This window comes from Carlito syrichta, unplaced genomic scaffold (genome assembly GCF_000164805.1).
Source record: "Carlito syrichta isolate Samal-C Ts95f unplaced genomic scaffold, Tarsius_syrichta-2.0.1 Scaffold308820, whole genome shotgun sequence".
Lineage (NCBI taxonomy): Eukaryota > Metazoa > Chordata > Mammalia > Primates > Tarsiidae > Carlito > Carlito syrichta.
The window spans coordinates 521,258-537,906 of record NW_007252916.1 but is presented as its reverse complement, the minus strand read 5'-3'; the positions used below and the strand labels follow the sequence as shown (position 1 = coordinate 537,906).

General features: G+C 42.1%; 1 protein-coding gene across 1 annotated transcript; it reads right to left on the bottom strand.

Annotated features, from left to right (window-relative positions):
• Positions 1-2,184: 2,184 nt before the first annotated feature.
• On the bottom strand, positions 2,185-15,477 carry ZFP3 (ZFP3 zinc finger protein). Its single transcript, XM_008065943.2, has 2 exons — positions 15,356-15,477; positions 2,185-5,144 (listed from the first exon to the last, which is right to left on the bottom strand). Exon 2 carries the CDS (start codon positions 5,134-5,136, stop codon positions 3,625-3,627), a length of 1,512 nt encoding a protein of 503 aa, XP_008064134.1. The 5' UTR covers positions 5,137-5,144; positions 15,356-15,477; the 3' UTR covers positions 2,185-3,624.
• Positions 15,478-16,649: the final 1,172 nt, after the last annotated feature.

The window sequence follows — 16,649 nt, the reverse complement described above, 5'->3', positions numbered from 1 at the left end:
CTTAGTAGAACACTTGTAAAAATTAAATAGAAAGCAATAATAATCAGCAGAAGTCCTGAAATCTCAATCAGGTGACTTAAAAAAAAAAATTGGACCACCCAGATGGTCCAGAAGAGCTTACATGAAGAAAAATTTGTATGCCAGCACACACAATAGGTAACACTTGTCCTATTATGAAAGATGAGTCTCACTAAGTAAAGCAGAAGATCGAGGACGCAGAGTAAACGGTATATGCAAAATCAGAAGCTAACAGCATAACATGTTGGGGTACTTGGGTAATAGTGAAACTTACAAGGTGGGGATGTAACTGGTATACAAAGTCATTAAAACCACAGTGAAACAAATGCAGTTTGGAATAAACATTAGAGGCATCATATCAATAAAGTTGTAAAGAAATACTTTATTTACCCAAAGTATCAGTATACCACTAAAATTAGAGAAAATGTATATGGGCATAGCTTCAGAAATTCTGAAGGATATTTCTGAATACTTAGGTAGGATTTTTAGGACTGAAGCCAGTTTTTTTATTTTTAAAGTGGGTCTAAAATTCAGACAGTTCATGTATTTTTCTTAATAGTATTCTATTTGCACAATATTATAACTGCCCATCACAATTATGGTCAGGTATTGACTCCCAAGTAAGTTGAAGAGGGAGGCAAACAGAACGAAGAGAGAAATCTTCCTGAGATAACTGGGTGAGAGGTGGAAGAGGGCAGGGAGGAAATGAGGTTACAGGATTTGTGTATGTTTGTAACAAGACACAAGTAATTTCGTTCACCAGAATTCCTCTTGGGAAATACATGTTTTAAACACACACACACACACATGATGTTGGAAGATTCTTCTGGGAATGAGAGACCTCCTCCCTCTAAAGAACATGTTCAGGTACAACAGGTCACTAAGTTGGCTTCTAATGTTCCAGTGATTGTTAACTGAAGGACCTTTTCTTTTACTGAGTAGTGATGCATATAAGGTAAATGAACTGGGTGGGAGAGCGGTTGTGGGAACAGATTGGATATCTAGCAGGAAAAAAGTAGCTGAGGTGGCTGAGCCCTCAGAGGGGAAGACAAAGAGAAAAACCCTTTATTGACAGTTTGGCCAATAAGGGATTTCTGAGAACAAAGCGCCTAACAGGATGTAAATGTGAACCCTTCTCCACCTCTTACACAGAATCTTCAGTGAAGTCCATATAGCTCATGTAAGTGTTTGTGTGAGTAGATTCTTTGGGGGAGGCTTGAGGATGTGCCGAGTTCTCTATTAGAGTTGGCAAGAGGTGGAAATAAATATGGAAATAAAATATGCGAATGCAGGAATCAGACATTAAAGGGATAGGTGATATCTAGGTTTCACATAAGGAAATGGTCTGGGCACAATTCAATGCAAGCTTGTGCAATGAAAAAAGGAATGAGAGCACACAACACACTTGTAATCACATCACACTTGTAATCGCCCTTTCCAAGGGAAGAATTAAGTCAAAGAACTTCCCCTGAAAGAGTTTGGCTGTTAAGGGAGAGGTACCTGGAGGGATGTGAAACTAAGAAATCAACTGTTTATTTGTACAGCCCTTTTCTCAAGCCAAGGGTATAAATCTGGGGAGACCTATATTGAAGTACAGAATAAACCCACTTTGTGGATTTTTTGACTATGAGCAGTTGTTTCCAAGGACATGATTTAAATTATATTAAAATCGATGTAGTAATTAGTAATAGAAAATGTGCAAAGATTTTCAAATAAGGCAGTAATGAATCTGCCTATGTGCAACACAGCATACTGGTTAAGAACATAGACTGGTGTTGGAATCTTGGCTCTAGCACTTACTGTGTGATCACAGATAAATTATTTAACATCTCCCCGCCCCTGCCCCACATCATCTTTCAAGTTAGGGTAAGAATACCCACATCACTGATGCCTGCATAACTCTGTAAATTAAAAAATCATTCAACTCAACAATTTAAATGGGTGAATGTTATGGTATGTAAATTATACCATAATAAAGCTTTTTTTTCCTTTTTTTCTAAGAGTACCCACATCATAGAGATGCTGTGAAAATAAAAATGTAAACTGTGGGCACTGTGCCTGGCATGTAGCAAACACTCAATAAATATTAGTGATTAGTACTAGTGTAACAGAGAGTAAAGAATAGAACAGTAAAGATATATAAAATTAAAAATTTTTTAAAGAATCCAGGTGTTATTAAGCTGGTTCAAACTTCAGAAAGCATTTAGTTCAATTCCCCTCATTGTACAGATGAGAATAGTGGAGACCAGCAGGTGAAGTGCCTTATTCAAGGTCTAGTGCTAAGACCAGACCCCAGGCCTGCTGGATCCCCATTAGTGCAATTCTTGCTAACCATTCACTGCCTCAGAAACATGCACATGAAAAATGAAGGCTGTTTCTTTAAAGAAATAACATATAGGAGAACACAGAAAACATACATAGAGATGGTGAAGAAATAATTTCAAGGCTAAGGAGTAAAACCAAGAGGCTCTCACTTCCTGGCTTATCAGCCAGGGGCTCCAGCAGTGGGGTCCCAGGTCATGAGAGAAGAAGTGCTTTAGCAAGGCCAGACTCTGGTTGGTCAGGTAAACTGGCTCATCACTGTGGTTAGGTGTCTGAGAGGCAAAGCCACAGTTCTCTCTACTACTTCCTGACACAGGATCTGCCAACAGTGGCAGGAGCTGGGGCCAAAAGTGAATGCAGCAGAATTCTTGGGAGTAGTCAGTCTGAGCACCCTTGAAGTGGGGATAGCTGCTAAAAAGTTGCTTCTACCCACACTGAATAGTCTGACCTCAAATGTTTATCCCCTAGTGTTGCCTAATCGACCCCTCTGGAGTCTATGGCGTTCACTTATAATCCTGTAAATTACCCACAGATCCTCCATCATGGCAGCCACTTCAAATGAATGAAGAAGCCTAGCAGGAGATGTGAAATGACCCAAACTTCCTGATTCTTCATTAATGCTGCCATCTTCCTAGGAAAACTGATAGCAGGACTAGAAGATTTGAGGCTAGTAAAATCTTACTAAATTATTCCAATATGAAACAGTGGACAGGAGAATGAGGTGTGTCTTCCAAGTCATGACTTTCTAACATTTCAGGGGATAACATTCAATGAGTCAACTCTTTCATTCTTAGGAGGTAGCAGACCCTGTCCTGTCACTTTTTCCAAAGAGTAATTTAGGATAAATCACAGGTACAGAGCCTTAATGCTACGTGATCAACTGGGAAAGGAGACAGGAAGGGACAAGGGACAGAGGAGAATTAAGGCCTGAAATAGCTTTTATGATTTAACTCAGTACACTGAAACTTCTACATTAATAATTCATAAAAGTGCCCCATTGGCGCCTGTAGTCCCAGTTACTCAGGAAGTTGAGATGGGAGGATTACTTGAGCCCAGGAATATGAGGCTGCAGTGAGTGATAATTGCACCACTGCACTCCAGCCTGGGTAACAGAATGAGACCCTGACTCTTTAAAAAAAAAAGTGCCTCATCCTCTTCAACCATTTAAATTCAGTGAGAGGACAGATGAGGTTCTGTCCATTCATTTGATCTGAGAATTTGGGACAGAGATTATGAATAAATGAATAGTCTGGCTTTCCACAGAAAGCTTTCCTATTTTGTAGTTCATTCCATACAGTGAACACTTTGATGTCGGAGGAGGTGAGAGCTCCGACTAAAGGTCTTCTGACATTCTTGGCATTCATAAGGCTTCTCTCCAGTGTGAATTCTCTGATGTATGATAAGTTGGGAATGCTGGCTAAATGTTTTTTCGCACTCATTACATTCATAAGGTTTCTCTCCGATATGAATTTTCTGGTGGAGAAGCAGCTCAGAATTATCCCAAAATGTTCTTGCACATTCATTACACTGATGGGGTTTCTCTCCAGTATGAATTCTCTGGTGGACAATAAGGTGAGAAGTCCGCCTGAAAGCCTTTCCACACTCAAAGCATTCATAGGGTTTCTCTCCAGTGTGAATTCTCTCATGTCTAAGAAGTTCTGAGTTCCCCCTGAAGGCCTTTCCACATTCCTTACATACATAGGGCTTCTCGCCAGTATGAATTCTAATATGTCTAATAATCTCTGAGTTCTGGCCAAAAGTTTTCCCACATTCATTACATTCATAGGGCTTGTCCCCTGTATGAATTCTTTGATGCCGGATAAGCTCAGAACTCTGACCAAAGCCTTTCCCACATTCATTACACAGATATGGTTTTTCTCCAGTATGAATCTTCTGGTGTCTAATAAGGCCTGAGCTATGCTTGAAGGCTTTGCCACACTCATTGCATTCATGATATCTTTCTTCAGTATGAATTCTCTGATGCTGAATAAGCTGTGAACTAACCCTAAAGTTCTTCCCACATTCATTACATTCATAAGGTTTCTCTCCAGTGTGGATTCTCTGATGTAGAATAAGGGCTGAATTCTGACTGAAGGCTTTACCACATTCTTCACATTTATAGGGCCTCTCTCCAGTATGAATTCTATGATGGTGGATAAGATGTGAACTCTGAATGAAGGCCTTTCCACATTCATTACAAGCAAAAGGTTTTTCTCCAGCGTGAATTCTCAGGTGCCTTCGCAGGCTTGAATTAGTTCCAAATGTCTTCCCACATTCTTTGCATTCAAAGGGTTTTTCTCCACTATGAACTCTCATATGCTGGATGAGATGTGAGTTCTGATTAAAGGCTTTCCCACATTCTTTACATGTATGAGGCTTTTCTCCTATAGAACTTCTCTGTGTTTTGTTAGGCCCTAAATTCTCTATGAAGTTTTGGCCAGAGATAACAAATGTACTAACTCCCTCTAATGCGGAATCTCCCTGATGTGTAACCAGATTTGGGGTGGGACTGCAGCCTCTCTCACCCTCAGTATTCTCCTGGTCCTTCTCACTTGAGGGTGATTTCTTAAAGATAATCAATTCTGATGCAAAGTCTCTCTCCTGAGGAGACATCTGTTCTATAATCTCTTCCGTGGAGTCTCTCGAATGTCCCTCCAATATATCTTCTTCAAATGCTGCCCCAAACTTGTGACTTTGGTAAACTACTTCTGGAAGTTTTTCAAATATTGACCCATGTGACTCAGATTCTTCAGAGATTTCTTCCTTGGGAATCACCTCCTTGTACTCAGTCCCCATCTCACAATCTGAAATGAGAAAGGGCAAGTATGTAAGGTGACTATATCACATTTAAGTGAAGCTAATGCTAGAGAAGAACAGAGCTCTGACACAGTTCTAATAGCACTCAAGAACAGTTTTTGTATCTGGTGAAATGACAGATGCTACTGAAGAGAAGATAAAAATTTAGGATTATGGTACACATGCTAAACAGAGGATACTAACTGAAAAGAGAAAAAAAGATCAGTGGAAAATATTTAAAGACAGATACAGGAAATGGATGATAAAGAGATGCTGAGCCAGGCATGATGGCTCATGCCTGCAATCCCAGAAAATTGGGAGGTGGAAGTGAGAGGATTGTCTGAGCCCAAGGGTTCAACACCAGGCTGGGCAACTTAGTAAGACCTTGTCTCTACAATAAATAAAAAAATTAGCCAGGCATGGTGGCACATGCCTGTGGTTCTAGCTACTCAGAAGGTTGAGGCAGAAGGATCACCTGAGCCCAGTAGGTCAAGGCTATGGCAGCAGTGAGCATGCCACTACACTCCAGTTTGAGATTAGAGTGAGACTTCAACTCAGAGAGAGAGAGAGAGAGAGAGAGAGAGAGAGAGAGAGAGAGGCTAATAAAAAGTTCCATAGTAATAACAGTGAGTTGAGGTTGGTAAAAAAAAACACTTAGGGAAAATAGTGGCCATATTAATAGATGGGTATATGGAAAAGGTTAGAAGAAAGGACAAAAATGACTAGTTAATAGAAATAGCATTTGGGTATATAAAGGAAGTAACCACAAAATGAGTAGCAAAAGAAACTATTCTTAGTCCAGTCCTATAGTACTCACCAGATCTACAGAGCTGGGGATGGGATGTATAGGGGTTACCCATTCAAAAGGTGAATATGACTTAGTTACAATCAGCACAAAAGTATAGCAGTAACTACCTTTGGCTCCCTTACATTTGGATGAAGTAAGGTTCCAGTTTTAGTTTTTCCAAATAGCTAGTGAATTCCATCAATACTGCTTACTGAATAATTATTTTCCCTGCAGATTTACAATGCCACCTATACCATAATTTAAATAGCCATAAATATTTGGGTCAATTTCTGCATTCCATTCACTTTTTTTTATCTATTTCTTGTCTAATACCAAACAGTTCAACCTGCTGTAGCTTTATTAAAAATTTTAGAATACGTTAGAGAAAGTTCTCTACCTTTTTTTCAGACATTTCCTGTCTATTCTCATATTTTTCTAAATAACTTGTAGTATAATTTTGTAGTCCAAACTTATCCTGATGTTCTTTCTATGTCCATCATATCTCTGTACCTCTTTTTATTTAGTGAGTTTTTCTTATATTTTGTAACCAGTTATTACTTTTATACATATCATTACATATTAATTGATCATTACATATTAATTTTTTAATCAGCCCTTTTATTGAATTTTATTAATATATTTACAGATCTTAAATAATACATTTTTTAAACTTCTAAAAGGCTGTGGTAGGGATTTTTAGTTATCTACCCCAATTTCTATACTTCCCCATCTCCTTACAACAAAATAATAAATTTATTTAGAGTAGCAATTAGTCTAGCTAAAGAAATACATTTCTTTGCAGCTGGAATTCGCCATGTAACCAAATTCTGGCCAACTAGACAGTGAGATGTACATGAAAGCACATGGGACTAATGGAAATCTAAAAGATGAAGGGATGCATTTCTTCCATGCTGTTCCTGGGTCATAGCTGGAGCACCATCTTGAATCATGAGTACACCAGCATATCCTAGGCCTAGGGATCATAGTTAGAAGGAACCTGGATCCCTGATGACTCCATAGCACTGCCATACCAGTCTTGGAATGCTAGCCTCTGGACTTCATTTATCTAAGACAGAAATAAGTTTGGCTTTGCTTAAGCCATTTTTTTAAAACTGCATGAGGCCAAATCTATTCCTATTATAAATGGATTTAACTGTCTCCATCAAAGATGTGGGGTCCAAATGCTGGAAGAATGAGTCTGACCTCTGTTCACTCTTCATTCTGGTAAGCAACTTGGAACTAATATTGAAGTGGCCTTTAGCCGAGGTCAGTGTATTTGTGTACCACAGCAAATCTGAGGAATACAGTCCTCCCATTAGTAATAATGTTAATTGCGGAAGGTGATTCTTAAGGGGGCATGGGCAGGTATGGAACTTCATCCCTTAGACAATGCAAAGTAATGGGATGGTTTTTAAGTCTAAGAGTGACATAAACTCTGGCCAGATTAATATTTCAGGTAGATGCACACTAGTGGCTATTTAGTGACTGAACTAGAAAGCTGTAGGCCTGAACACAGGAGATCAGTTAGAAGACTGATAGAGTTATCAAGGCAAGAGGTGATATGATCTACTAGGGCAGTGGGGAAGAGAGAGACTGAAGAAATATTTAACAGGTCAAATTCTTGGTGTGTGACTGGATATAGGTATAAGAAAGAGAGAGGAGTCAAAGATGGTGCCCAGAGAGATGGTAATTGGATGGTGGTGCCACCAAGACTAGGAGGGAATACTGAGGAAGAACTAGTATAGGAGGAAAGATGATGAATGAGCTCTGTTTTAGAAAAGGTGAGTTTTAAGATATCCATAAAGAAGTATCAAGAAATCAGTCAAAATATATTGGTCTAAAGATTAAAGTAGTCAGTACTAAAGATACAGACTTGAGAGCACTCAGCATGAGTATAGTATAAGAACTGTCACAGACTGGGGATGGAAACCTAGGATTCAAAGCTAACAGTCACAAGTACTCCAATTATCTTCCATTTTCCCTTCTAGATCTCCTTTTCACCTTTCTTACCCTCCTTTCTGCCCTAGAAGGCTAAAAGGCTAACCTGTATGGCACACATCAATAGGCCTCTGGCTTCCAGCTATGTTTCACCAATCAGGGGCCCCAGGAGGAGTCTGGAAGTCAAGAGGAATGTAGGATCACAGGGTATTTATTCTCCAGGTTCCTTCCTGTGAGGTTGCTTTGGGTGATGTTGTCCTGCAAATGAAAGTCATTATTCCTCTCAAGGAGTCTATCCTACTCAATAGTCTGTCTGGGTCCCAGTAACCTCTACTCTCTCCCGTCTCTTCAGGCCCAAGGCTAGTGACCCCGCCACCATTACCAGCCCCAGGTTCCTCAATTTGAGTGAGCTGTTTCCTGTCCAGACTCTTGATAATAAAGTGGTAGGTGAAGGAAGAGAAGTAGGACAAAAAGATAAAGAATGATTAGTGAAGTAGAAGAACCATAATACTGTGTTACAGAAGTCACTTGAACAATGGCAGAGAGAATTAAAAGGTATCAAATGCAGCTGAGAGATTCAGTAGGCTAAGAACTGGATAATGTCTACTGAGACAACTAGGTGGTCACAAATGACCTGGAAGAACAAATTTAGTGGAATGGTAGAAGCACAAGCCAGATGGCAGTGGACTGAATAATGAATTTGCTGCTTCTTTCAAAAAAAAAAATGTAGATGAAAGGAGGAGACCAAAACGGACAGTAATGTGAGTGTGCTATACAGGTCAAGGCTTTTCTCTGATGGAAGAGATTTGAACATGTTTATATTAGAAGGAACAGTATCAGTAGAGAGACGGGGTAAGAGGGAAGATGCAATTACTGAAGAAACAAAGACCCTAAGTGGCAGAAACAGCTGGGGTCATGTGGTGAGGACAGGAAAAAGTAATGAATGGAGGGGTGACTTTGTACTGAACTTTCCTCTGCCCAGCCTCCAGTCATCCATAAGACGTTGATTATTACCACCACCTTATGCTGTGGTATCTCTGGTCACTCATCAGTGCAGTCCTAGTAATGTCCCCTTCCCCTGACACCCAAAAGAAACCTGATCTCCTACTGGAGTTCTGAAGATTCAGAAGCTCTTTTTATTACTTCTCAAAATGAACTGGAATTTTCTTCAACTTTTCCTACCTCAGTATCTTCTCTAATTTTTCCATGGAGTAAAAGAGGGCACCTAAAAGCTGTATTTCTCCTTTTTGTTGAAATCTTTGGAAATTATAGACAATATGTATCTACATAACTGTAAAGATTCATGCAGAGAATTTATCTATCTTCTTCATTCATGGCACCATCTGAGTTGGGAAGTACTGAGTTGGGAAGTACTGAGTTGGGAATAAAATTCTCTCTATTGCCCAGTACTGAGTTGGGAAGTACTGAGTTGGGAAGTACTGAGTTGGGAATAAAATTCTCTCTATTGCCCAGCCCCCAAAAAGTTCTACAAGCTGGTATTTCAGTCTCTACCTACTTCCAGCCTCCTCTCTGGCCTTTTCTTTTCAATCTCATGTCTCCTATAGTTGCTTCTTTTCCATCATCTAGTTCTTAACAAAACCAGCATTTGTAGAACCTCTATCTATACCACGCCAAATGGAAAATCATTTTTTCATAGTAAAACAAAATAAAATAGAAGTTAGACAGTTATGTATCTAATCCCAACTTCAAGACTTGGTTCAAAATTCAAAATCAGAACGTTTTCCCCAACTAAATATTACCCCCCTGACCATTCTTTTACTTTGCATTCTGCTAGTAACATAATATTAATGTCATTTGTTAAATATCACTTTACAGGTACCTTCTCAATTATAATTCAAAGTCATTCTCCATCTAGTTGATCTTCCCAGTGGCATAGCCATATATTAGGCCTCATCCTCACATGGAAACACTCCAACACTCCACTTCTCATAGCCTCAATTCAAATTCCCAAACACAATCTTCTGTTTCTTTCTTTTCCTTCTTTTTTTTTGAGTTGGAGTCATCTCATTCTGTAGCCCAGGCTGGAATGCAGTGGCATGATCAGGCTCACTGCAGCCTCAACCTCCTGGGCTTAAGCAATCCTTTTACCACAGCCTCCTGAGCAGCTGGGGCTACAAATGTGTGCCACCACACCTGGCTAATTTTTTGATTTTTTTTTGTAGAGATGAGGTCTCGCTATATTGGTCTTGAACTCCTGAGCTCAAGCAATCCTCTCATCTTGGCCTCCCAAAGTGCTAGGATTACAGGCATGAGTCACTGCACCCAGCCACAATTTTCTCTTTCTGTCTCTCACTTCATTTTTCTAAATCTCAAATTAGATGTTTCTGACGACAGGTAAGAAAGATGTGCCACTAGAGGAGAGAAGGTTGACCATTCATTGCCCTCAGTTTAGGGGATGACAAGCAGACCTAAACTGGGTCTCCGTAGTTCAGAATAAGATACTCTACTCTGCAGACCTGAATTTGTCAATGCAAATTTGTCAAACCAAAGACAGCAAGCTCAAAAAGCCTCATTTGCAAAATACTGATGCATAATCTAGATGTCTATCAATTAACAATGAGAAATAAAATTTTTAAAGGACCATACTGCCTAGGCGGTGAAAATCTGTATGGGAAGCCACATAAAACATTGAAAAGTGTTTTTAGTAGGCCTGCAATCATAGCAGGAAGATCTGGTTAGATGAATGATTCCTAAATATTAGTTCTTTGCCTGCAACTAGACTAGCTGTATAAGAATCAACTGATCAATTTGTTAAAAATACTAATTTCAGTCAGGTGTGGTAGTTCATGCCTACAATCCCAGCACTTTGGGAGGCCGAGGAGAGAGGATGTCTGAGCCCAAGTGTTCGAGACCAGCCTGGGCAACTTGGCAAGATGTCATCTCTACAATAAATTTTTTAAAATTAGCCTGGCGTGGTGGTGGTGGCACATGAGGAGTGGTAACTCCAGTCATTAAGACTTTGTAACAGTGGCTCTCAAACCTGACTGGGTATCAGAATCACCCAGGGCACTTGTTAAAAATACAGAACTCTTGGCCCCTGCTAGAGATTCTGATTCTGCAAAGTCTGAGGTGGGATCTAGAAATTAGTATTTTTATTTTTAAATTTTATTTTTAAGTTTTATTTTTATTTATTTATTTATTTTTGAGTCAGAGTCTCACTCTGTTGCCCAACCAGCGTGCAGTGGCACAGTTACAGCTATTGCAGGCTCAACCTGCTGGGCTCAGGTGATCTTTCTACCTCAACCTTCCAAGTAGCTGGAACTATAGGTGCCACCACCACCACGCAGGATCTGGCTTACAGGCAGATCAACACGTGTCCAGCAGCAGGATTACAGATACACTGCCAGTTCTTGTTGTGACTTTTTTCCTATGCTCCAACTAGACTACCCCATCCTCAATCCTTTTCTAAACCTCTGAGAGCAGACAGGGCAGATAAAATACAATTGACTAAATTCCCTTTTCTGAGTTAAAAACAGCCTTTCTGTTATGTTTATGAGACTGTCTCTAGTTACTGTAGCCGGACCTGCTTTTGCCCAAATTGCCTAAATCCACATTTACAGCAATCTTTTGTGACAGCAATATCACTTAATTCTTTGAATATATCTGCCAAAAACCACATTGTGATTTGTTGTAAAGATTATTAAATGATCTATCAGCTGATTGACAGCCTGATCAGGTCTTTTTAAAACATTGTGAAAGCAAAGATTTGAACTTGTGTTACAAAAATTCCAAGAGGCCGGACTCGGTGGCTCAGCCTGTAATCCCACTCTTTGGGAGGCCGAGGTGAGTGAATTACCTGAGCCCGCGGGTTTGAGACCCACCTGGGCAACTTGGAGAGACCTCATCTCTACAATAAATCAAAAGAAATTAGCCGGGCATGGTAGCACGTGCCTGTAGTTCCAGCTACTTGGAAGGCTGAGGCGGAAGTTTCACCAGAGCCCAGCAGGTCGAGGCTGCAGAGGCCAGGAGCATGCTACTGCACTCCAGTCTGGGCGACAGAGTGAGACTCCAACTCAAAAAAAAGCCCAAGAAACTCACTTCTTCAACAAATTGTCCCTTTGTATGGCACTCTAGAGGTTTTTCCACCCCAGAGTGATGCATCATAGTAAAATAAAGAATGGGATGGATGAGAAGTGTCTTTCTTTTATAAAGGAAAAGAGCAATTGTGAAAGAGGAGGTGAAAAAAGAGAAATCTATAAGCAAGAGGCCCATTCTCAAGCAGATCAGTCATAGGCAAGGATACAAACTGAAGCTAAAAATCTAGAAATGGATTTCTATTCAACAATCTGTGTGCCGACAAATGTTACAGAAAGTGTTTGTGTACCTCCTCTATGTACTTCCATTTGAAGACTACTGTACTGCACATTCTGGGCAAAAATGGGCAAGCAAAGCCTCAGAGGCCAGGCAATACAGGAAATGTAAGAAAAAGAATAGAACATTTTTATTTCAATGTAGCATGTGCAAGGTTGGGATAACTATGAAAGGAGAGAATATAAGCAAGGATGCACTGACATTTTGATGTGGAGAATAATGATAAGATCTTACTATATGCTAAGCACTTTACAAATTTTTTTGAGTCAGAGTCTCACTCTGACACCCAGGCTGGAGTGCAGTGGCATGCTCACGGCCACCGCAGCCTAGACCTGCTAGACTCAGATGATCCTTCCGTCTCAGCCTTCCAAGTAGCTGGAACTACAGATATGCAATACCATGCCTCGCTAATTTTTTTTCTTTTTATTGTAAAGAAGAGGTCTCGCCAAGTTGCCCAGGCTGGTCTTGAACACCTGGCCTCAGGCAATTCTCTCACCTCAGCTTCCCAAAATGCTGGGAATACAGGCATGAGTCACCGACATTATCTTATTTAACTGTCATCACCCCCAATGAGACAAGCACGCTGGAAAGCATCAGTGTGAGGAGAAGCCAATCATCATGCTCTCCTGAGTTTTTTCAACAATGCTTTTGGCAGCCACCTAAGAATCAGGTGAGGTGTGTGGTGGTAGACCAAGGAAGTAAGGTACTCAGAGAAGTTGGCCAGGAGATAGTTGAGATGACTGATATGGGAATGCAAATGAAGATGGGCAGGGAGGAGCGAGATGCTAACCGAGAGGGTGAAGAATGTGGTCAGTACACAAATCAAGGGAAGATATACTAGAAACTGGGAAGAGGTTTTATTTTAAAATGTCAAAATGTTTAATACGTCAACAATAATATCCTTTGAAACTATTAAAATTTAAGATGAAAAATGGAAACATTTTGGATGTCAACCTGCAAATGTGTAAAGGGATACAAAGCCTTCAAAATTACTTTATGGGGTATTTGAGCAAAAAAGTTTGCAGTGGCTTTGCTCTCTTTGACAGAGATCTAGTCTCATCCAAGAGCTTCAGGAGTGCACCCCGGTTCAGTTAACCCAGTCATATCAATGCCATCTCCCTCCCAAGTGGCTGGTTCAGGATTCAGGAATTCCTGGTTCAGAAATAGACATATACCTTCATCTGGGTCAGTATTTTAAGGAAGTTTGCTGGTAGCTTCTGGGAATAGTTTCCTGCCATCCCGAAAGAATGCACAAGAAGAGATTTCTATATTCTGTTGCCTGGGTCTGCTACCATCATCTCACTGTGGATGAAGGCTGGTAAAACTAAGAAAATCAAGGGGAAATGCTGCCAGGGCCACTGGATTCAGTCAGTCCTGAAACTACTCTACCTCTTGATTTCCAATTATCAGAAATTACATACATGTATATTTTTAAGACAGCTTGAGTTGGATTCTGTTACGTATAGACAAAAGTATCTTAACTGATGCAAATAATTTCCCTTAACTTCTGAAAGGCCAGGTCCTACTACATACTCAGTATTTAGTACAGGGAACACCTCTCCCCAAGTCTTCATTAACATCTGCAGGAAGGTCTCTCTTAGTCCTTTAAACCAAGACAGACCCTTTTCTCACCTCTTTGTATTATAGTTATCATATCACTTCCTGTGCTCCTCAAGGCCTACAGAATAAAAGCATCTTCATGTGGTTCATACTGTCCTCATAATGAGGCCCATTTCCCTTCCCCATCTTCTGTCCCACACTCTCCATTAACTGTTGGAAGCTGCAGTCAGACTCAGTGTCTTGCAGTTCGACATTTCCTGTTCTTTAAAGCTTCTTTGCCTCTGATAACAAGTTATTCCCACTACTTGGAATTCTTTTTTTTTTTTTTTGAGTAGTGGACTCACTCTGTTGCTCAGGCTGGTGTGCAGTGGCAAAATCACAGCTCACTGCAGCCTCGAACTCCTGGGCTCAGGTGATCCTTCCGCCTCAGACTCCAGAGCAACTCAGGCAATCCTCCCACCTCAGCCTCCCAGTAGCTGGGACTACAGGTGTGCACCATCACACCTGGCATTTTTTTGTAGAGATGAGGTCCCGCTATGTTGCCTAGGCTAGCCTCAAACTCCTGGGTTCAAGCAATCCTCCTGTCTCAGCCTCCCAAAGTGCTGGGATTACAGGTATGAGCCACCGTGCCTGGCCACTTCCTGGAATTTTATTGTCTACTTTGTGCACAACAAATATCTCCAAGACTCAGTTCAAGCATGTGCAGTCCTTCCCATGCTCCCATGCTTTTCTTTCCTGACCCCCAGGCCCTAAGACAGACAGATATTTCTTCATCTTGTAACAGTTACGCCACTGTATTGTTAGTTTATTTTCATATCTATTTTTTCCTCTACACCAGGAGCAAGAATGATATCCTATTCATCTTGGTATTTCCAGTGCCTAGCACATTTCAGGTACCTACTAAATATCTGTTAAGTGAATTTGTATAACTGTCTTCTCCATATAACAAATCTGCCATACTCTTGGGGGTTAACTGAATATGTCATCCACCTTTGTATCTAAAGAGCCTAAGACAGTATCAATAAGTATTTTTAAAAATAAGTTATTTCTCCCAACCTGGATGATATTTAATATAAGGAACTGTTGCCTCCTTTCCTCTGTCCTTCCTCTGGTACCCATGATCAAGAAGTCTCTATTAACTCTTCGGCTCAAACCTGTCTCCTTTCAAAACCAACCCTCATAAGTCAATATCCTGTCTGCCAGCACAGGGTACGATCTGTCACAGGGGCCTTAAGTTTTTGGCACTGCCCGCCATTTCGTCCCAGCGGTTTACATGGGGGTGGAATGTCTGAGAAAAATCACAGCTCCCATTAGTCCCCACAACAGGACGGGGGCGGGGGGGGGGGTGTCCCTGCTTCTCCCACCCCCACAGTTGACAGGCACAGAACCAGGTTGGGACGGTCCCTGGCAATGTCGAGGCCCACACTCTCTGTGTGCAGGTGGGGAAAGGAAGACCTGGGAAGGGGGGCGTAAAGTCCAAGGTCATTCAGCGAACCCGGGTCAGGAACGGGCCTAAACGTAGGGTTTCCGCTCGGCTCACGAACTAGGCAGTTGGGAGCCCAGCGCCCTCCTCCCCCAAGCCGTGACAGAACGAGGGCTCACCGCAGGCCGCTACCGCCCCACGCTCACTCCGCTCGGGCTCCCGGCGCTGCTTGGGCCGCTAGCACACAACCCGCAGCTGTTGTCTCGGTGTCACGGGCGACAGCATCGGCCACTTCCGGTCCCGGGCAGCACTCTAGCCAATCAGCGCGCGCCGCACTCTGTGGGATGAACAGGTGGTCTGCGCGCCAACGCCTCCTTGCCTTTTAGGGCTTTGCTTTTCGCCAGTTTTCGCCCTAACCCAAGCCCCACCTTGCCGCCGCCTGCCGACCCGGCTCGCTGGAATGGCCCTGTGCACTCGCTGATACCCACTTCAGCCCTAGGGTGATTGACGATCTGGGTCCTCCGGGTTTCCTAGAACGGCTCCAGGGACGAACTTCCGCTCCGTGACCGGCCGCTCTGCGGGCTGCTGTCGCTCCCCGAGCATTGCTCTGGGCTAAAAAACTTGGGAATCCGCTTGGTTTTCCTGCGGAAAAGCTTGCGCGATCCCTTTTGACGCTCTCAGCCCACATCTTTCTTACCCCGACACTCCCTTTCTCGAGTTCCGTAAGTCTCATAAACACAGGCCTCTGGATCCTAGGAACAGGCCGGTCATCGGTGGGGGCGAAGGGAGACCTGCTCTGAGTTCCGGGAGGGTTTGGGGGAGTGATGTTTGGGCTGAAATCTGAAGGTTGACTGGGGATTCCCTAGGTTAAAGAGAGGGAGAGAGCAGTTCGGGCAATGGGAACAGGATTCTAAAGCTAGCCTTCTTGGGTCCCTTGAGTAAGCTTGGCCCATTCTCGCCTCAGAACATTTGTACATGTTACTTCGTCTGCCCTTCCTCTGTAACTTTGCACAACAAACTTTGTTTTTAGATCTCAGTTCCAAGGTTATTATATTGGAGACTTCCCTCTTGTATATGTTGCCTCAAACTGCACCATCCTCCCCAAATATCAATCACAGGGAAGGACTGTGATTGGCCCTGTTTTGGCCAAGGTTTAAAACCAGTAGGGTGTGCCAGTGGTTCTCAAAGTGTGATCTCCGAACCAGCAGCATTACCATCACCTGGGAACCAGATAGAAATGAAAATTCTCAGGCCCCACCCACAGATCTACTGAATCAGAAACTCTGGGTTTGGAGCTCAGCCATCTGTGTTTTTCGTTTTGTTTTATTTTCTGAGTTGGTGTCTCACTCTGTCGCCCAGACTGGAGTGCAGTGGCCGCTCCCAGCCACTGCAGCCTCGACCTGTTGGGCTCCGGCGATCCTGCCGCCTCAGCCTTCCGAGTAGCCGGAATTTCAGGCGCGCGCTACCACGCCC